Below are 22,309 nucleotides of genomic sequence, written 5' to 3' on the forward strand. Positions count from 1 at the left end.
AGGACTAACAGCTCCAAGGGCATAGCAGGCTAGACGATGGCAACACCATTGGCTTGACGATTGACATGTGTATAAGAAGTCGCAGCGATCCTCCGAGCCAGGTCTTTGGAATCTTCAATAATACGGCCAATTGGAGACGTATTAATGGAAGAATCCTTCAATGCCAAGATGATCTTAAGCGAATCGTTTGTGATGGAACAAAGGCGATTATAAGTATTTTCTCGATAAATCGTTAATTTCTTTGTTTTGTATGAATAATTAAATAATTTTATATTAATTATTTTATTAAATTATGATAAAGAGAATAAATACTTTCAATTATGATGTTCATATTACAAAATATGTTGCATTAATGAGGAAGGAGAACTTTCCTCTTTAATAAGAATGAGCTCTTCAATAAGAATGAGAAATAGTATACTATCCTTCCTAATATTACTTAGAACGTTAAAAAACTTCTTTGTTCAATTATCTATAGCATGTCAAGTTCATTTTTTTTTCTTTGTTAGATAGGGTAGATGTTATACTGCGAAACTTTTCAAACTCTCTTAAAATCTTAGAAAATTTCAATTGAATATATCGTCTATTAAACATGTGATTCATGTTCACACTGTAAATACTGAGTCAAGTATGAACACTTAAAGTGAACAAGTGCATGGGCAGATCCACGTAGAAACCAATGGTTCTGGACGCTCTTAAGGTCGGAAAAATGCTAGTGAAGGTCCTCTATGGACTCTTTAGATGTCTTAGTATGAAATTTTTTTGTGTAAACCATTTAATGAAATGCATGTTTGGCATATCTCGATACCACTCTGCAAGACTCATTGACATCTCTCGACAAGATGCATCACTCCGCATAGAGTGTTGACAACACTTGGCAGATCTCAACATCCACGTAGCATGCCTCAACGAAGAACGATAGGCACACCAAGTGCTCCACCATGTGAAAAAGAAAAAAAAAAAAACTAACAAAAATCTGCACGTTGTGTGCTATCTTTGTTAAAAAAAGGAGGATCTTTACACTGAACTCTCGAAGTTAGAATTATAAATCTGCCACTGAACAAGTGACTACAAGTTTTAAACACTTCCATAAGAAACATCAACAAAAAATTGAGTTTTATTTGATAGAAAAGGAATTAAGAGCACACATTGGAAGGAAACTTATTTAGATTCTACACTATTTTACATACAAGATACAAGGCTAATTTGCATACTGAACGTCCAAGCCCAAGTAGATATATACCACGCACTGCCGTGTTAAATGGATCATGGATGAGGAACTTGTGTCTCCATTTGAAGATTGCAGGTAGCTTTGCCAAGATCCCTGATAAAATCATCAAGATTTGTATCAGATGAACCGCCTTTCGCAATTGCTCGGTGACACAAATCTCCGAGCTCTTTCGCTTTTCTCCTCATTTTAATCCCATCACTGCTTTCAGGGTCCATAAATCTCTTCACAAGCTCAGCAACCTCTTCCCTTGTCATCAACCTTTCATCATGTACCTCTGATTTAACCCTCCTGCCAATCTTCCACCCGTCAACTATTTGCCTGCTGTTCGGAATTTGGTCGAGAAAAAGAGGAAAAGTAAGCATTGGGACACCGGCAAAAACAGCTTCTAAAGTCGAATTCCATCCACAATGTGACCAAAAACCACCCACAGAAGAATGGCACAACACTTTCAGTTGCTCACACCATGGCACCACCAACCCCATACCATCACTACCACTGCAGCTCTCACTCAATCGAGCCGCCTCCCCCCGCGCAACCCACAAGAACCGAACCCCGCTACGCTTCAGCCCGGCTGCGATTTCATCCATCTGCATGTTTGAAACAGAAAGAAAACTCCCCAATGAGATGTACAAGACAGAGGCTTTTGGTTGGGAATCAAGCCATTTCATATAGTCAATGCCATTGTCACCAACTGACACAGAGGAATTCTTTCCAAGCTCCAAGTAAGGTATGGCAGGACCAACTGGGTACACAGGGAATGGGAATTCCGCCCGTAAAGAGTGGCAGGTTTCGGGTTCGAGCTCGTGAAATGAAGTGAACAGAAGACACTGAGCTTTTGGAACCCACGAAATGCATTCCAGAGCAAGCTTCATGACTTTCGGGTCGGTTCTTCGAAACACTTCTCCAAGGTCTGCTAAATCAGATGAAGAAATCCCTGGAATTTGGTCTCCAGAATCTATCACATATAAACAGAAAATCCAATTTCCATATTAATTTCAATTTGTGTTATATACATATATATGCAAAATATTTACTTACCAAAACATTCAAGTGGGATGTACTTGTTTTGTGAGAAAATATTGAAACGGTGCAGCATTGACAAGAAGGTGGCTGGCATAGTCCAGAGCAAGGCCACCGGAATATTCCTCCGAATCCCAACCCCGACTCCCCACCGGACCTCTATATCAGCAACGACGGCTGTGGCCGGCGGGTCGAGCTGGCTGAGGAGGAGCTCGAAGGGAGCTTCCATCTTGGTCATGACAGCTTCGTAGAAGCCAGGGAAGTCGGTGGCTTTTAGCCGCTCGGCGGGGATGATGTTTGGGATGGTGGAGAATCGGATGTTGTCGGGTTTTGGGTCGGAGCCGACGAAGCTCAGCCACTCTTCGGTGATGATGAAGGTGACAAGAAGTTGAGGGTTTTTGGAAGCTAGTAACTTGCAGAGGTTCATCATGGGGTTGATGTGGCCTCGGCCGGGGAATGGCATCGCCGCCACATGGCCGACGGTAGTTGAGTCAACGTTGAAGTGATCCATTAGATGTTCTACTTTGATACTATGATACTTTGATAAAGAGAATGAGCTTATGGCTTATGGCTTATGGCTTTAAGAAGAGAAACTTGGCAATATTTTAAGACTCCATTAAGCACTCATAAATAATATAATATAACCTATATGTTAACCTATACGACAATGAGACAGGATTTCACTCAGGAAAATGATAGGTAGGCCAACTATTTAAATTAAATTTTATAAATTATATGACGTGATTGTTGATGATTGGATTATCACTTACGTGTTCATTTACGTGCTCATTTTCACTTAGTGATACATAATTTACAAATTTGGTCTAAAATGTTAATCCACCTAGCATTACTCTTTCACTTAACATGCACTTATATTGTTATATATTCTAATTTATCATGCAATAAAGTGAGTATTGATCTTGAACTAAAAATTCGTGAGTTAATGTCTCTAAACTTGTTATAATGCATAGCAATGCTTCTTTTTGATTAACTCCATTAGAACTTTCATCCAAAACAAAGGGTTTAAAGAGAAAAGAAAAAGAAAAAGATGAGAGTTCTAACAGAGTTAGCCAAAAGTATAATTGCTCGAAATCATAACAAATTCAAGTACGATTACTCACGAATTTTTAGTTCAGAGAGCAAAGCTCCAATTACAAATTCATAGACAAATACTCACGCATTTTTTGTTCAGAAATCTAAGCTCTAATTAGACCAAAGATCAAAGACGATTGCTCCAATTAACTTAAAAATAAGTCATATTATCATGCATTTCAAGTTTAAAATTTCTTATATAAGTAGTGTCATTCTCGTCGCTTGAAAGTTCTTGGAGTTTAAATTTCTCGTATATGAACAATATATGAACTTAAAACGCGATCATATTATCATGAAATTAAAATTTTTCATATAAAAGTGCGAAATTAGCTTAAAAAGTTGAGCATCAAAGTTGTTTCTCGTCTGTGAGGCATTTTATCATTCATCTTGTGTCCACTCTTAAAAGTGTAATTTTAAGCAGCCATATCCAACCTAAACAGAAAACAAACATACCTAACAAATTCAGCTCCCTATTCCGGAAGAGGAGATGAAAAAACGATGCCGATGGAGTCGAAAGAGAAGCCACCGGAATATCTCTCCGGCCGCCGGCGGGAACCGCCCAAAGAAGCTCGATGTCGGCTATAATGGTGGCCACTGGAGGCTGAATTTGATCGAGTAATCGTTCAAACGGAGCTCCCATCTTTGTCATTACGGCGTCGTAGAAAGCGGGATAGTTAGCCCCGCGGACTAGCTCGGACGGAAGGACGTTGGGGATGGTGCTGAAGCGGATGTTATCGGGTTTCGGGTCGGGTCCTATGAATCCAAGCCACTCTTCGGTGACGACGACGGTGATTAGAATGTCGGTTTTCTTTGCGGCTAGTAATTTGCAGAGGTTGATCATGGGGTTGACGTGGCCTCTGCCGGGATACGGCATCGCCACCACATGGCAGACTTTGGAGGTGGCGTCCATTTGTCCTGAGGTGGTGCTCACCACGACACCACCTTTTATAAATGCTTTTAACCGAATTTTTTTTGGGGAAATTAGGTAGAATTTATATTTTAATAAGGATAATGTTATTCACACACTATATTTTACTATTTACTCTCTTAATGACCATAAGATTGAATGAATTGAAAAAAAAATCAATAACAAAAGATTAACAAAGATACATGAGAGGTAAACATAGGTGTATCAATAACATTTTCTTTTAATAAAACTTCAACCAAATTCTAGATCTTTTTTTTCTTTTTTGAGTTTGTGCACTCATTTTTCACTAGTTATTTGAAGAGGGTTTTGATGGTTTTTAATTAGAATGATCATGTCACTCCATTCGAGCGTTATAAAAATAAGCCTAGGCGGCTGCTTTGGTGTTGGGCGGAGACTAACAGCTGCGATTAAGTTGTAATCGGAAGTAAAATCGGAGAAAGTATTAGACGGACATTGGGCGGGATTAGGCGGGTCTAGGCAAAGCTATGTAGGTCTGTGCGGGGCTGGACGGGCCTGGGTGGAGTTTAGTCGGCCGTATCTGAAAACGCTGGAACCAGGAAAAATTTCGAGTCTGGAAAAATTGTGTTACAGAGTCACAAGGAAGAAGATGATTGATGGGAACCACCATTTTTTTTTTCAATTTAAATGGACGAATTAGGCCTTTATGGTCCCTCCATCCTTGTTTGGTTCCACGTTCTTTTATTTCTTCTTTTTTTTGGATCAAGGTTCTTTTGTTTCTTTTCTCATCCAAATCAATCATCATTTTTGGTTTTTTACATATTTCTGTATTGTTTTATTATTCCTTTTCCTTGTAAGACCATTTATATTAAAACCCCTAACATGACATATATATTATTTAAAAAAGCATATTATTTATATAATAAATTTAAATTTTATATTAAATTAACATAAATTTGCCTAGGTCCCGCCTAGCCACCTAGGCGCTAGGCCCCTTCTCGCTGCCCAACTAGCACCTAGCGTCTTTTAGAATTCGTTACTATATGTCCAATTTATGCTCGGCGCTCCTCAATGTCTCCAAAGTAAATTTTTTTAACTCTTTTGATAGTCTTCCTGCTTCCTTCTCAAAACAGTAGCCTTTAAGTTCTACTCTTATCGCTACTCAGTATTACGGTCTAGTGATATTCCTCTTTACTTGTAGGTCAGAGGTCTTAGGTTCGAATCTCGTGGATGGCAAATTCGATACCAAATTAAGTCACTTATTGTGTGACTTAGCCCAACTCTTCATTCTCTTAATATAAAATATATTGTTGTATTAAAAAGAAAAAAAAATTCTATTCTTATCATATTAAAATGTTTCATCAAATAGTTCTGTTCTTATCATATTAAAATATTTCATCAAATTACTATGCATTTTTTTAAGATTAAAAAAGGTTCAAGCCATGAATGACGACTGAGCACTTTTTTGTATGAGAACTAAAAGGTGTTGTAGCCTATGACTCGCCATACGGACTTGGGCAGCACCCACGATTGGGGTATTGGCCATTTATCTGAAGTGAAAATTTAGTACTACTAGAAACACAAGCAGCGTAGAAAACTATTTCATGTATAACAAAAATTAAATACATGTGGTACAATTTGAAAGGAATAGTTCGCTCACGTAGTTAAGTTTTGGGTATACTAAATGTTCAATTTATACAGGCACTCCTCAACGTTTCTAAAGTAAAGATGTTTAACCCTTTCTTTCATCCTCTAGCTTCATTCTCCGAAGGATTGCCTTTAAGATTCTAGATTTTCTTATCAAATTAAAAAATGTCATCAAACTATACTTTTCTAATGAGGATTTAAAAAGGATTAAAGTCATGAATGAAGAATAAGCACTCATTTGAAAGGAATAGTTTGCTCACGTGGTTATATTTAGGGTATTCTATCACTATATTTAATTGAAAAATCCACTAGGGATAAAATGTGATTTCAATTTTTAACCAAATAATAGAATTTATTTGTTCGTGGATTAATTTCACTTCCACGACATGTACAAACCTAGTTTGTGTTACATGTATTGTACAAATTTATTGTTTTTTCGATGCATTTTTTTATAGGAAATAAAACATTCAAGAGTAAAACCTTTAATACATCCGTTTTGAGTACAGTCAAATAAGAAAGCGTTTCTAATAGCAGTGGCTAAACACTTATTCTAAATATGAATAACATGAATAGAATATCTCGAGTTTATAACCAAACTGCTACCACATTCAATTGTTTTGAAACACAAGCAAGATGTTTATAATAGAATATCTCTTATTGATACCTCCAGTTATAATTTTGTATATAACAATTGTTTTGAAACACAAGCAAGCATGTGGAACAGCTACCACATTCATCAGCTTAATGGCAATTAATTATGTCCTTGTGAAATATCCTTAAGAAAAGCATCAAGGTTGGTATCGGATGAGCCACCATTAGCAATTGCACCTCGACAAACCTCTTGAAGTTGTTTAACTCTTTCCCTCAAATCCTTCCCCTCCTCGCTTTCCACATCCATGAACTTCTTCACAAGATCTGCAATTTCCTCGCTACTCACAACAAATTCGACCCCTGCCTTCTTCTTCACCCGGTATCCAATCCTCCAATCTTCCACAATCTGCTTACCGTTAGGAATTTGATCCCAAATAATAGGGAAAGTAAGAATTGGAAGACCAGCATAAACAGCTTCCAAAGTTGAATTCCAGCCACAATGTGACCAAAACCCGCCAACCGAATCGTGACACAAAACCCTCAATTGGTCACACCAAGGCACCACCAAACCCAAATCACCAACACAATCTCTCAACTCACAAGTATCTCCACGAGCCACCCAAAAAGCCCTAACACCACTACTTTTCACCCCAGCAACAATTTCATCCATTTGGGATTTCGAAACTGAGAGGAAACTTCCCATGGAGATGTACAAAACAGACTTTTTGGGTTGAGAATCTAGCCAATGCAGATAATCGATGTCGTTTTGATTAGTGGTAAGTGTTTTTGAAAGTTCAAAGTGAGGTATGCTTGGGCCAATAGGGTAGATAGGGAAAGCAAACTTGGCTTTCAAGGCTTCAAAGGCTTGCGGATCAAGCTCATAGACTGAACTGAACAAAAGATACTGTGCTTCTACTACCTGAGAAACTGCTTCAAGGGGCTTCTGGAGGGCTTTTGGATCGTCTACAAAAAACTTTGCGGGTAGATCTGCAATGCATGTGGTGCTGACTCCAGGAATGTATTCTATTATCTTATCTCCATGCTCTGTAATTTTCACATTACATTGATTATAAAATTTTACATTGTACAACATTATTATATTGTATATCAAGCAAGAAAAATTGCTTCTTCTTTTGACAAAAACATAAAATTGCACCAAGAATACTTGTTATAAACTTATGGAAGATTTTTTATTGTGCCGGGAACACGGTCTGGTACATGAAATGTCATAATATTAGAAGTTGGTATTTTTTTGTTCAAGTATCCAACCAGATATTATAATACTTAGTGTACTTGGCCGCGTTTCCAATACACAAAAATTCTCCTCGGGTGGATCCAAAAAGAGCATACATATAGTAACTGATATCATGCTATGTTACAGTTGAAAATTACTAAATTAACCAAATACAAAATTTTCGTAAGAATGTGTAAAGCTCGAAAATGCATCAGCTTCTTTATAAATTAGAGAAAGGCTTTATGCAATTATTTCTGGTTACCAATTTTATGTTGTGCACTTATTAGACAACAAGTGTCTTAAGAAGTATATGAATAAATATATTATAGTGTCTGAGGCTAAAGAAGAATCTAATGTGTATTATACCCTATTGTAGAGACAAATTTAAAGACCAAGGCATATTAAATTGATAAGGTCATGGTAAAATTCATTATAAATTTAGCTGAACTGGTGTCATGGTTCAATTACTATACTATTAATGTTAATGTTAGAAATCTCTATAAACATTAAGTTTAATATTTTTCTGCTGCAGTGTTATCAAGGGTGAATAAAAGCCCGGACCAACAAACTTATTCGTGTTTGACTATGTTACTTAACTCCGAGTCTAATTTACTCAAGATTGGCGAGTTAAAGTTATATTACACGAAAAAGAAGCAGAGGAAGAAATTTTATAAGTAATTTACTCTAACGTGATTAAAGACTTGAGTGAAATAAACTTAGAAAAGCATCTCTTAAGGCATCTAAGTCATTCTAGAGGTAAGTGGTGCATTCTGCCCTACATTCAGCTTTTCAGTTAAGCATTCGAAAGTCTGACTAGAGGTCTACAATATGGTTCAGAACTCAGGAATATCAAATTTTTTAGAGACAAACAAGTAGGACTAGCCGGACCTGGTTAGCTCCAAATCAACAAGCAATTTGAAGGTCATTTCGATTCACATTCCATAAAGGTCATTCTGGAAGGATTCGCTCATGGTCCATTGTGTTATCCATACTCAAGTGGAGCACATTTTGGAAGCATAGTTGGGGCATTTGTGGGACCATGATTTTCTACACTCATGACACATGGCACTCAGGATGGTTAGACTGACCGAAAATCTCTCAAAGTGAGATGGGAGCAGCTACATGGGTATTCCAAATCAGACTACCACATGCTATGGTAGTCGGGGACGACTCCATTAGCTCTAATCCTGTTGAAGATATTGCTTGTCTGGCAAGTAAAGGAAACCCTAATTCGTGTAAAATTAGGATATCTTGAGATTAGACAACATAATTATAATCTTAGAAGAATTGGATATCTTACCCTAGACTCACGTGGTTAAAAGTATTTACCCAAGTCGGGTTTTCAAATCCCCCTCCTCTCAAAAGTAAGATTGAGAAGTATATAGGCCCTTCCAACTTGTTTTCTTTTTTTAGGTGGTGTTTTTGGTTGTCACGCATTTTCTCACATCCAAATCTGTCCATTTCATATTTTTTTTGTAGGATAATATAAATGATTATGATCATAATACACATGTAAATTCAATCAATTAGATAATACCCAAATGCATCAAACACATATATCAATAAATAAAGAAGTAAAAAGGAAAAGGTAAAGAATGATATGGCCTGTGATATCAAGAGAGGCCTGTTGCCATTGTTCTAAAGTCGTAGACGCCTCCCTACGTGCCAGTTATTACCACTATTTACAACTCTAAGACACAACCCTTGAATCTCACAAAGTGTCTAATCCATAAGCACAATTACGGTAGATGAGGTGCCAAGTGGTGATCAATTGCCCATTGATGATCAAGATGAATAGGAAGATAATAAGGATTATATATGAGTATTGTAGTAGGGAGAGAAGGAAGACATTTGAATATATTATTAATGATTGAGGAGTTCCCCATTTATAAAAGGGTTCTTTAGAAAAAAAAAGCCCTTGAAACTCCTATTTTTCAAACAAAAACCCACATAATATTAAACATCCAAATAAAACCTAAATTTCAAATAGAGCACCATGTAGACAAATATGTAATCAATTATTATAACATATTTACAACTTATGCCACAAAACTCTAATTATGTCAATAAATATTATTACTCACCCTAATTATGATTAGCAATTAACTCCATATGGAAATTTTACCTTTCTTGTATGATAAATATTAGGAATATATATATATATTAATTTAGCCATGTTCATAAACAATTATGGGCACATTTTTCGTTTGAAAAAAAAAAATCCTTTGTACAATTAGTTATTTTGCATCAAATAATAATATTGTTTTATAAAAACAACAAAGAACCAATTAATATTCTTTTATGTTGTAGGTATATTATTTTACCTAGATTATTAAATACATTAGGCATTTTTTGTTTGTTATCATATATACTTGTTAAAAATAATGTCACATCCTGGTCCGGATGGGTGTACATCTCGATTCGGAGTCCTAGTGGACAATCCGGGTCAGGATGTGTCAAATAATTTATCTATATTTATATGTAAAATATAAGTAAATTAATTTTGAATCAAATAGCATTTATTTTGTAGGTAAATTAAAACATTAGTTCCATTATTTTGGTAAAGTTAAACAGTGCCTAAATTATTTCATAAAAATTAAACCAAGACAAATTATCTCCATTAAAATAAAATAGTACATATTCGACAAATAAATAAATAAAACAGTAGATACATTATTTTCTTATAAGATTAAACAATAGGTAAATTATATTGTAGGTACATTATGTTTGTAATATAAAAAAAAGAAATTGAAATTCATAAACAAAAAGTAGTAGATATATTATTTTTTAGTCAATTTTTCTTTATTTGTAGGTGTGACATCCCACATCGCCCAGGGGAGTGATCCTTATATGTATATTCCAATTCCCAACCTAACACAAGGCCTTTTGGGAGCTCACTGGCTTCGGGTTCCGTAGGAACTCCGAAGTTAAGCGAGAATGGGGCTAGAGCAATCCCATGATAGGTGACCCACTGGGAAGTTGCTCGTGAGTTCCCAAAAACAAAACCGTGAGGGAATGGTAAGCCCAAAGCGGACAATATCGTGCTACAGTGGTGGAGCGGGCCCGGGAAGTGATCCGCCTCGGGCGGGGATGTGACAATTTGGTATCAAAGCCTAACCCTGGTCGCGTGTGTGCCGACGTGGACGTCGGGCCCCTAAGGGGGGTAGAATCGCCCAGGGGAGTGATCCTTATATGTATATTCTCATCCCTACCTAGCATGAGGCCTTTTGGGAGCTCACTGGCTTCGGGTTCCGTAGGAACTTGGAAGTTAAGCGAGAAGGGGGCCAGAGCAATCCCATGATGGGTGACCCACTGGGAAGTTGCTCGTGAGTTCCCAAAAACAAAACCGTGAGGGAATGGTAGGCCCAAAGTGGACAATATCGTGCTACGGTGGTGGAGCGGGCCCAGGAAGTGATCCGCCCTGAGCCGGGATGTGACAGTAGGTGAATTATTTTCATGCATTATTATATATATTGGGCACATTTTACTGTTAATATATATGTGTGCAATAATTTACTTATATTATTTGTGACAACCCGTTCCAAATTTTACGTTTTTATTTTATTTTTAAAAGCGTGAATTTACGAAATTGCCCTAGAGGCAAGGACTTTGACTTCCGTTGACCATCGACTTGAGAGATGTGGGACTTATTCTTTTAGCATATCCTCGTAGTACTCGTTGGTACGAACGTATAGGCGAAAGCCGTTTGTGAGTACGGATTATAACGGTATAGTTACGGACGTTCGAAATTGGTTATTCAAGGTTTAGTGTTAATTAAATTAAATCCCCAATCAGAAATTGGTTATTCAAGGTGAAGCCCAATCAGAAATGGAGGAAAGAAAGAAAAAAAAAGAAAAAAAAAGAAAAAAAAAAAGAGATTGGGCGAGTTGCCCAATCGGGAAAGATGAGAGAAGAGAGATGAGGACACTAACCAACCAAAGGAGAGAACAGGAGGGAAAGGAGGGAAAAGGAGAAGGAGGGGAAGTCGGGTTCCCTTGACCCGCAACCCGTTTTCAACCCGGTCGGCAACACCTCCCTTTTCGACGATTTTCACCCATTTTTCCGACCAATTGCTTTCATAAACCTCTTGAGAACTCCTCCATAACCTTCCCTCTATCCATTCCATCTCAAATTTGGAGAGATTTGGCCTTGAAAATAGAGAAATTCACAAGAAGGGGAACGGCGGCTTTGGCTTCGAATCACCCAATCCCGAAGCAATTTCTTTCAATTTCCACCACCCATAGCATCCTCTTGAGGCCTAGAACAAAGTCCAAGCAATGGTTTGGACGACGGAGTTGTTTTGGAGTCGGATTGAACACACCTACAACCTAGGGTTCCGCACGGTTTTGGTGAAATTGAGGTACTTCCAAGCCAATTTGGTCTTGGCCACAGGTATAAAGTTTACTCTACTCACTGAGATCTTTATTTCTGTAAATTTTGGTAATTTTTGGAAATAGTTGGATTTTCCGGCGAGTCGGGGCGGCCGACCGCCACCCGCGGCGGCGCTTGGCCAGTGGGCCGCAAATGCTATTTTTAGGCTATATCGAATGTCTTGAATTCAGTTTTGTCATTTGAATGACGTAGGTTGATCGTTGGAACCTAAATTCGTTACAATACGTTACTTGATAAAAATGGGAATCGATGATCCGACCGTTGGATCGTCACCAAAATTGGATACATTATAATACGTAATATTTAAAGATCATAGGAATTTATGGATCGGGAATCCGACTTACGGATCTTCCTGAATTGGATTTGTAAGTTAGTAAAATAAATGTTCACGGCCACTTGTTTTAGGCAATTGGCGGAAATATGACCGTTGAATCATAATGAAATTTTAATATGTTATTCTAGAAACATATTGTGGATCGTTGGGAGTTGCAGATTGGAAATCTGATATGCGGATCTTCCGGGTCAAGTTATACAGGGTTGTAAACCCTACCGTCGATCTTTGATCGACGGTTGACTTGTGGTCAATGGGTCGCAAACTATTTTAGAATGTCGTTGAGGTTGTGTTTTATGTGAATTACGTATTCTACGGATAAGAATTATGAGATGTGATTTGATAATTGGCCACAGGGGCCGATCATTCAGGACGCCTTGATGCGTGCGCTAAAGAAGCATAGCGTGGACTCCAGGTGAGTGGATCTTTTCCTTTTTATTGTACATATTATTGAGAGTTCTATCGACACTTTTAAATTGATTAGGTATATTACCTTCATATAATTATTGTGAATGCTTGAAGTACCTATATGAACTACGAATGGCTTGATCCCTGTTTAGGGTACGTAGGCAGTCTAACGAGACGTTAGATGCAGCCATAAAATATTTGAGACAAAAGCCTTGCTTGGGAAATTGAGAAATGCGAAGGAAATTGATAAAGGCAAGTTTTAGTTTTGTGAATTAGTTAGTTAAATTAGTGTTAATTGGGTTATCATGGATAATTATCCCTGAAAATAAGTAGTTCGGGAGTAGGGCGTTATTGATTGTACACTTCACACCGTATTGTTTATAATTGAAAATGCTACGACATGGTTGAGTATTAGATTGCATCATGGTATATCAATATGTATATTACTTGCATATAATTATTGGGAATGCTTTCAAGTGCAAAGGTGAACTCAGGACACCCAGGTAAGTTCAGGTAAGTTTATGGTACTAGTTGAATCGATTGCGTTATAGCATGACTACAGTTATGTGTTAGGCAACTTCGATACTGTCGTACTAGTTGTCATGAGTTGCACATGTTATATTGAGATGCATTGAGAGCTCATAAACCTGCACCCCGGTGTTAGTGCTCCCGCCCGTGGCCAGGGCACAGTCCTTCACGTGATGTTCACCTCCCGCACCTTACGCTCACCTTGGATCCAAGGTAGGTGCACAATCCTATCGTACAGACCACTTTAGGTGGTTCCGACTCGTAGGTGACCCGCGATTATTCGCCCAGTCTTCACGTGATCATAGAACTTGAGCGTATTTATTGACACCCAGTCCTGTCGTACAGACTACTTTAGGTGGTTCCGACTCGTGTGCAGGTATACTTATTGAGCTATTGGCTAGCCAGGATTGATGAGATATGGATAAGTCGTACAGGTCACTATAGGTGACTCCAACTTATATGCTAGCCATGATTGATGAGATATGGATAAGTCGTACAGGTCACTATAGGTGACTTCGACTTATATGCTAGCCATGATTGATGAGATATGGATAAGTCGTACAGGTCACTATAGGTGACTCCAACTTATATGCTAGCCATGATTGATGAGATATGGATAAGTCGTACAGTTCATTATAGGTGACTTCGACTTATATGCTAGCCATGATTGATGAGATATGGATAAGTCATACAGGTCACTATAGGTGACTCCGACTTATATGCTAGCCATGATTGATGAGATATGGATAAGTTGTACATGTCATTTTAGATGACTCTGACTGATATATCACTTTGTATTGATTTAGTTCATTTGGCCTACTTATTAATGTATGGTGGAGTTGATGGCAAACCGTGGTTTTGGTCATTTCTGAGTATGGTTTGGATATATGTATATATGTTGTACTGTCTTATGGAAAACAATACGGGTTTTACATTTAGGGGCATTACTTTTAGAGAGGTAATAACTTTGGGAAGCTTGGTTTTATTGCTTACTCACACCTTCTGTTTGGTGCCCTCCAGGTTTTAGCTGTTGAGTTTGTATCGACAAGAATCTGTGGCGAATCTTAGTATTGATGGATATTTCTGAGGGTATGATTCTTACCCACACTACTGTACCTTACTTATGCTCTGACATCGTGTGTGAAATGGGTTCGCTCCCACTCGTAGCGCACTCTGGTATTAATAATTTTTAGGTTCAAATTTATTCACTTTTTATACACTATCACATTTTATGGCTTCGTCACCTTCCAGGTGTCGGCCAGCACAGCTCGATTCAGGGTCCAAGTGGACTTTCTGGGTCGGGGTGTGTCATTATTATATAAAATATAGATACATTTATTTTGAATCAAATAACATTATTATTATTATTATTTTTTTTTTTTGAGTTGAAACGATAGAGGGTACCCTGGAGTAAATTATTTTGCATGTATCATTACATATACAAGGCAAATTTATTACTAATTCACATGTCCAAACTAATTTACCTATATTTTTAAAATATAGGTAAATTATTTTATAGTGCTCTTTCAAATTTTCATTTGGTAAGAATATGATAAGATTAAATTAAAATTGTTTAATTTTATGCAAATTTGAAAAACAATCACGAAATCTTAAGGAAAGTATAACACTATTAGTTCTTTTTTGCCTTAACATACAATTTGTTTTGATATATTAATGCAATGATTTTAAACATTAATACATTTCTTTTCATTAAATTTTCCCTTCAAATCTGCATAGAATTAAATGTCTACATCAAAACTGTAATTAGGGGTATTTGAGGCATTTGAAAAATGCAAAATGTGTAAAGGCAAACAAAATTAATGAATTTACTTATGTGAAGCCTAGTCATTGGGTTTTATTCAAATAAAAAGACTATGTCGGGTTTTATGTAAATAAACTTGAGTTTCAAGGGCTAAAATCATATTTTCAGTTTATAAAACTCTATATAACCTTTGGTAAAAGACATGGCTTGTCTAATTAATATGACTTTTCATATTTATTATTTAAAATAATAATAAATAAAGTTTTGAATCTTTAATAAAATAAAGTAAATAACCAACAATCCACCACAAGATTCAAAACTCCACAAAAATGTAGAAGACATAAACATGTAGATACTAATGGAAGAAATTTGGGCAACTTGTATACCATGCAATGGCTGTAGGTGTCTTTTGGAACCTAACTTAGAGTTAACAACTTTCATCTGAAGGAATCATAGTGAACTATGTCTTGAACTAGACTCCTTTTGACTAGAATACTAAATGTAACACACATGGTATTGATAAAAAACTTGGCGCGGGTTAGCGCTATTTATGGACATGCGCTTAATCTTGATTCTCATGAGAGTTATTAGAGAACAGCCCAATCCTCACAATTGCGGCCTCACAGCTACTCTCACTTAGGTGAGTTCTCCAAGAGTGCATGTGACATGTATCCTGCGGGAGATTGCCCGCCTTGAAACTCATTCAGGGTTAATACCCTTTCCTAACGTCACATAAAATTGCACTAATGTCATAGGGATGAGCAGAAGAATATCTCATGGATATCTTCATTATAATATGAGTGCTATAATGAGTCACGCAAATTGGATTGTTTCTACCACATTGAACTTCCTTCATGGGATCTCCAATCACAGAAGTTGGGTTTCTTACTTAGGTGACTCCCTTACGGGTTTAAGCACATCCCCCTCGACAATTTTGCATTTAGTCTCCCTCGGGCATATAGATAAATGACTAACAAGTCATTTTGTTAATTATGATTGCCTTCACAAGGCATGTATAAGTTTTCTGGTCATATATTTGCTCGTCAGTGCTCTTAAACCTGCATGTTATAACTAACTGCAAGCTAAAAACATTTTAGTCATAATTTCACGTATAAATTGTTTAAGGTGCATAATCATTCATAGCTTCACTAGAATAAACATTGGTACGAGCAATGAAACATACCCCACATTATGGTGCATATCAGAAAATTCATTTCATGAGAATCTCAAATCAATTTCATTATATATAAGATATAAAAAATAAGAGTAATTATACGCATATTGAAGAAAAGTTTAATATTATTTGTTTGTTCTCAAAGAGTAACTTACGGTATCGTTTGGTATGCAGACGGGACGGGACGGGATGGGACAGGACGGAACGGAACGGAGCGGGGGCAAAGATGCCCTCGGATGGAAACAAGGAGGAAGAAGAAGGAGACGGAGAGGTTATAATTTTGTGTTCCACGGATGTGGAACGAGACGTTCCAGGAGGGTGAGGTGGAACGAAAATTCACCCAAAACTCGTCCCGTGGAACAGCTCGTTCCACCCGTTTTAGGCGCACCAAACGTGGGACGGAACGCCTTGTCCCACTCTGTTCCGTCCCGTCCCACGTACCAAACGGTACCTACATGTCTTGCAATGAAGACAAAATATTAATATGTTCTTGTGACTTTATTCTCACTGTGATACCAAAGCTCAACAAAGCAAAACTCAAACAACATATAATTCACAATTTGTAACATGTGATTAAGAGATGGAAAAATAAGACCCAAATATACTTTCCCACGATTTTTTTTTTTTTTTCAAAAGTATAAACCAAGATGATCAACAAATATATTGTTTTGACCAAATCCCATAGTAACACGGCACCGACTCTTATATACGCTTATGATTTTATTTTATCATCAAATGCATTGAAAGAACTAAGGCATACAAAGTCAGCAGTCCATCCTAAATTACACTTCTCTATAGTCAATATATAATCATTCATATTTATAATAATTGACAATATTAGTAACATAAAAAAAAATAATAGTGCAAGTAAAACTTCTGAAAATACATACTGCAAATCTGTTTGCAGGTTACTATATATGAGGATGATGATATAATACACAATGAATGAATTTTAAGACATAGCAAGGTGTCTAACATACGAAATCAAAGAGCCATGAAAACTCAATGAATTCATATTCTATGATTTAGTTTACCACCCAATTAAAACAATTTTTATTTATAGCGTTTAAGTCATACTGTATTTCTTTTATACAATTTTTGACAGATTGTGTCTAAATTTTTTTTTTTTAACTGCAACCATGCAAATTTTCGAAAATCATGATCAGAGGCAAGTGTCTAATATCAAAGAGATGCGATATAACTGCATTTCCAAGTTGTGTACCATGTAAAGATGCAATCAAACAATAATACCGGCCCCTTTCTGTCAAATTAAATATTACCAAACAGTTATGCAGTTTCAAGAACAAGAAGCATGTAGGAATAATCATATATAAAATTAATTGTTCCAATGACTGGTTACAGGAAACCAATTACACTTATTTCTTAGTATGATATATATATATATTTATTTATAACTACATAGTGCATTACTTTTCCCTTTTCCCTTTTCCCTTTTGACGACATAGAATCTGAAACCCAATTAACCCAAATTAACATGCTTTCGTCCAGAATTTCCAGATTCTAAGCCATTGTTTAAAATTATCATAACTCAATCAACTCACAACGAAATTTAGCAAATAATATATGGATTTTATAATACTAGGAAAGATCTGCAAGACTACATAATTCTTGTTGGCATTTGATGCCTGTGCGAATATTTTCCAGGCAAGAAAAGTAACGAGCTTAGAAGGATTTTTTTTTTTTTTTTTCCAAATAATTCTAGATGCCAACCCCTAATCTCAATATTTTAAACCACAATGCTAAGTCATCGGAGGTACCAAGAAAACAATTACACAAGCAAGAAAGCGCAAAGAATATTGAACTTATATTCAACCTGTAAGAACCCTAATTTAAAAAATTTCTATGTATACTATATTCCCATAAAACGAATAGAAAATTCGTATGAAAAGACATGGTATGTAATGTAATACAAGTTTCTTTCGTTTTACCCAAATATTAAAATAACATAAAAATAAATAAAGCTTGTTGTTCCCAGTAAGAGGAAGGACGGCCTCAGAAGACTCAGATACATTTGAGTTTTATCACTATCTCAATAATATGAGATAATCAAGCCATGTAGGCAACATATGTTTTAATCATCACCCACCTTACTCAATCACGAAACACTATAGAAATACGTATCATGGATAATCGATGCATATACATGCAAACACCTTTTCATTAAATTATGAAATTAATAAATTGCGATAATTGATCCCACAACCAAAATAACAACACAAATAAATTCATAGGGATTTCCACAACAATAGAGATGCAATATACGGCTTTAGTTGTAGGATAATATAAATGATTATGATCATAATACACATGTAAATTCAATCAATTAGACAATACCCAAATGCATCAAACACATATATCAATAAATAAAGTAATAAAAAGGAAAACGTAAAGAATGATTTGGCCTGTAATATCAAGAGAGGCGTGTTGTCACTGTCCTAAAGCCGTAGACGTCTCCATACATGCCGATTATAACGGCTATCTACACCTCCAAAATACAACCCTTGAATCTCACAGAGTGTCTAATCCATAAGCACAATTATGGTAGACGAGGTGTCAAGTAGTGATCAATTGCCCATTGATGATCAAGATGAGTAGAAATATAATAAGAATTATATATGAGTATTGTAGTAGAGAGAGAAGAAAGATATTTGAATATACTATTAACGTTTGAGGAGTTCCCCATTTATAAAACTCTATATAACCTTTGGTAAAGGACATGACTTCTCTAATTGATATGACTCTTCATATTTATTATTTAAAATAATAATAAATAAAGTTTTGAATCTTTAATAAAATAAAGTAAATAACCAATATTTCTAAGATTCCGTGTTTGTGTAGGGCCTCTTTTTGTGGTTGTGTGTGATTCATTTGATGTGTTTTCGTCGCCCGGTGTGTGGGACGTAGGAGTTGTTAATGGTATGCAACTACCAGTCTCATGTTTTCGGTTGAGCTGTATGTCCAAACATTTTCATATCTTCTCTTGCAATATTCGTAGCCTGAGAATCTGTAATGTTTTTGTAGTCCTCTGTGTTTCGTGTAGAATAATGTACGTTTTAGCACAGTCGATCGCGTTTAAACATATATGTTTGGTGACTAACGTACTGATTTAATTCTCAAAGTTCATACACACCATATGGTTATTCTGCAGAGTTTAGAGGAATGTTGTATTTGTGTAAATTTGCAGAAGTAGTTTGGCAACCCTTGAGGTTCTACTTTTCCCCCTTTAGCCATGGGCTGTGTATTCTCTCCTGTGTGCTTCGACTTGGAAGCTGAGAAATTGGACTGAACATGTTGCTACTACTTTTGAATGAAATGGCATAATCAAGAGCTAACGGATAGATAGTCTCACGATTGAATGGGAATTACTCCCAAGGTCTCTATAAATACTATAGTCTTGGTATTTATCAAGGGACTTCTCTCTGACTGTCTCTATTTCTCTCATACACACCGTTCATTTACGTAGACGTGGATAAGCATCTCCTATACACGTCGTGCCATAGATTATTCATCAATGATATATTCTGATGTATAGCACATCATACATACTCTTTTCTAGAACTACACCCATTGTTTGATTCTCATTCTTGGAGATATGTACGCAGTAAATTACTTCATTCAACCGTTGTTGTTACTCATGGGCAGCTTGTGGTACCAGGTTGCATTCCCGTATATAGAAAATAGTTACAAGAATGAGATGAGGACCAGATGCTTGATTAACACAAAATAAGAAGAGCAATATTTACAATTATTTATATTCTAGACTTTGTAATCAGTCTTAGTTATTATATCTTTTATTAAGAAAATCTGATTAAATATTTAATAACGGAAAATTTTGAATTATAAGACATTCTAAAGTAACTTTAGAAAATACTACAATAATGAACGTGGTAAGTGTACACGCACCTGAGCCATCGAGAGGGAAGTGGCCATTTTCTTTGAACAGCTCAAAGTGATGCAACAATGAGAACATCGTCGGCGACTGAGTCCAAAGCGAAGCCACCGAAATATTCCTCCTGTTCCCGATCCTCAAAGCCCAAACAAGGAAGGTATCGGCAACTATGGCGGTCACCGGCTGCTCCAGCCCATCCATAAGTTGCTCAACCGGAGCTTCCATCTTAGTCCACACAGCTTCCACAAACGCGGCAAAGTGGTTCGCGCGACCGTGCTCTGAGGGTATGACGTTAGGTATGGTGGCTAATCGGATGTTGTCAGGTTTTGGGTCTATTTCGATCAGCCCGTGCCACTCTTCGGTGACGACGAAGGTGATGAGGAGTTGAGGGTTTTTTGAAGATAGTAGCTTGCAAAGGTTCATCATGGGGTTGATGTGGCCTCTTCCAGGAGAGGGCAAAGCCACCACATGGCAGACTGTGATTGGCTCAACTGCCACCATGCCCATTTCTCCCTTGTATGAAGATTGAATATTGAAGCTTTGGAGCTATTGCCATCCCTTCTTATGTATAATATGCAAGTTGGCTGAAGGGTCATGGGGAGCTGCTTGCATGAAACTCTTTGAAGACAAAAATACCCTCATGGTCGCCATGAGTGTAACAAAAGTGTGTAAAAAGTATTTGTGATTGACACTTTTTCCAATTAATCTTGGAAAGTGATCAACTCCAGATTCCTTCTTCGTAATTCACCAAGTTCAAAAATTCGAACCGTTGAAATTTGATCAAACGGCTACAAACAGGGGCCCACTTTAAAAGTTATATTAACTTTAACCATTGGATCAAATTTCAACGGTCTTGATTCTCGAATTTGGTGGATTAGGATGAATAGATCTGGAGATAATCTATTTCCATTAATCTTTTTCAAAACTGTATAACAAGAATTTTTAATTGACTCTTTTTAAATGGTCATTTTCAAATTTCTCTTGTATGTCTTTGTAATGGTCACGTTGCAGAAAATGCGGATCATGTTTGTTGACAAAGCTAGCAGAAAATTCGATGTTAATTTTTGTTGACAAAGCTAGCAGAAAATTCGATGTTAGGGTAAGCATGAGCCATGCCTTTCAAGTTTTCAACCCACGTGGGATCTAGAAGTTGACACCCAAATGTAAACTTGAAAAGTATTTTTTTTTTTTGGTTGGAAATGTGAAAAGTAAAGTTAGTAAAACTAAAGAGTAATATTAGGCAGAGTAAATATGGACGAGGGGAATGAGCTTAGTCTCATAATGAACTTGTAATAATGTGGTTTAAATTCGTTTTTGGCGAGAATTAAACCTAAGACCTTTCACTTACAAGTGAAGAAAAATATTATTAAATTGTAGTATTAAGTGGGAAGTCTTGATCAATTTTGAGCTTTGTCTTCTACAGTGTAAAATTGTTAATAAAGCAAATTCATCTCAAAAGTCTCTAGCATCCCAATAATACGCCACGTGCTCTATCCTTTTGGCATGTGGCAAGCGACAAATAACCAACTTGGAAGGAAAAATATGGGTAACACTATGCAGATAAAATTTATATATTAAATTTGCAAACTAAATGATGTGTCACTAATTAAGAATAAGTACGTTATTTAAAATTTAAGTAATAATTTAATCATCAATTTTCATATTATTTAGTTTACAAAATTTAGTCTACAAAATTATTTTTCTTAGTATTGCTCGACCGAAAATAATTGGAGTGTGACAACTTACAAGACTGAGATGAGAGTCAAGATGTTTGATGAGCACAATATAAGACCAGCAATATTTACAATTATTTTAATTTTGTATCTTCCGTTTGGAAATTGGAAATAAAAAAATTCAACCATCTAATTTTCAGTTAGGCAACATATTTATGGCGCTCTGGAATATTTAGGTATTCCAAAATTCGTGGTCATTTTTAGTTGCTATATTTTTATATTAAAAAGAATTTGTTTAAATATTTAATAATTAAAAATTTTGAATTATAAGATACTCTAAAGTAACTCTAGAAAATATTTGTGTTTTTATAGACTTTTAAAGTGGGAATCCATCTCTATATCTTTGTTGGTGTAATTACTTGAGTCAGATGAG

At 36.3% G+C, this 22,309-nt stretch overlaps 2 protein-coding genes across 2 annotated transcripts; both read right to left on the reverse strand.

The window, feature by feature from the left end:
• Positions 1–1,096: 1,096 nt before the first annotated feature.
• Positions 1,097–4,302, reverse strand: LOC103958955 (UDP-glycosyltransferase 87A1-like). Its single transcript, XM_048564830.1, has 3 exons — positions 3,794–4,302; positions 2,267–2,767; positions 1,097–2,183 (listed from the first exon to the last, which is right to left on the reverse strand). Exons 1-3 carry the CDS (start codon positions 4,248–4,250, stop codon positions 1,264–1,266), a joined length of 1,878 nt encoding a protein of 625 aa, XP_048420787.1. The 5' UTR covers positions 4,251–4,302; the 3' UTR covers positions 1,097–1,263.
• A 2,228-nt stretch (positions 4,303–6,530) lies between these two features.
• On the reverse strand, positions 6,531–20,781 carry LOC103958957 (UDP-glycosyltransferase 87A1-like). The gene is made up of 2 exons (XM_009371278.3): positions 20,218–20,781; positions 6,531–7,508 (listed from the first exon to the last, which is right to left on the reverse strand). The coding sequence occupies exons 1-2, from the start codon at positions 20,708–20,710 to the stop codon at positions 6,625–6,627; spliced, it is 1,377 nt and encodes a 458-aa protein (XP_009369553.2). The 5' UTR covers positions 20,711–20,781; the 3' UTR covers positions 6,531–6,624.
• Between the last annotated feature and the right edge of the window lie 1,528 nt (positions 20,782–22,309).

This window comes from the organism of the source record quoted next, unplaced genomic scaffold (genome assembly GCF_019419815.1).
Source record: "Pyrus x bretschneideri cultivar Hongxiangsu unplaced genomic scaffold, Pyrus_bretschneideri_v1 Contig39, whole genome shotgun sequence".
Lineage (NCBI taxonomy): Eukaryota > Viridiplantae > Streptophyta > Magnoliopsida > Rosales > Rosaceae > Pyrus > Pyrus x bretschneideri.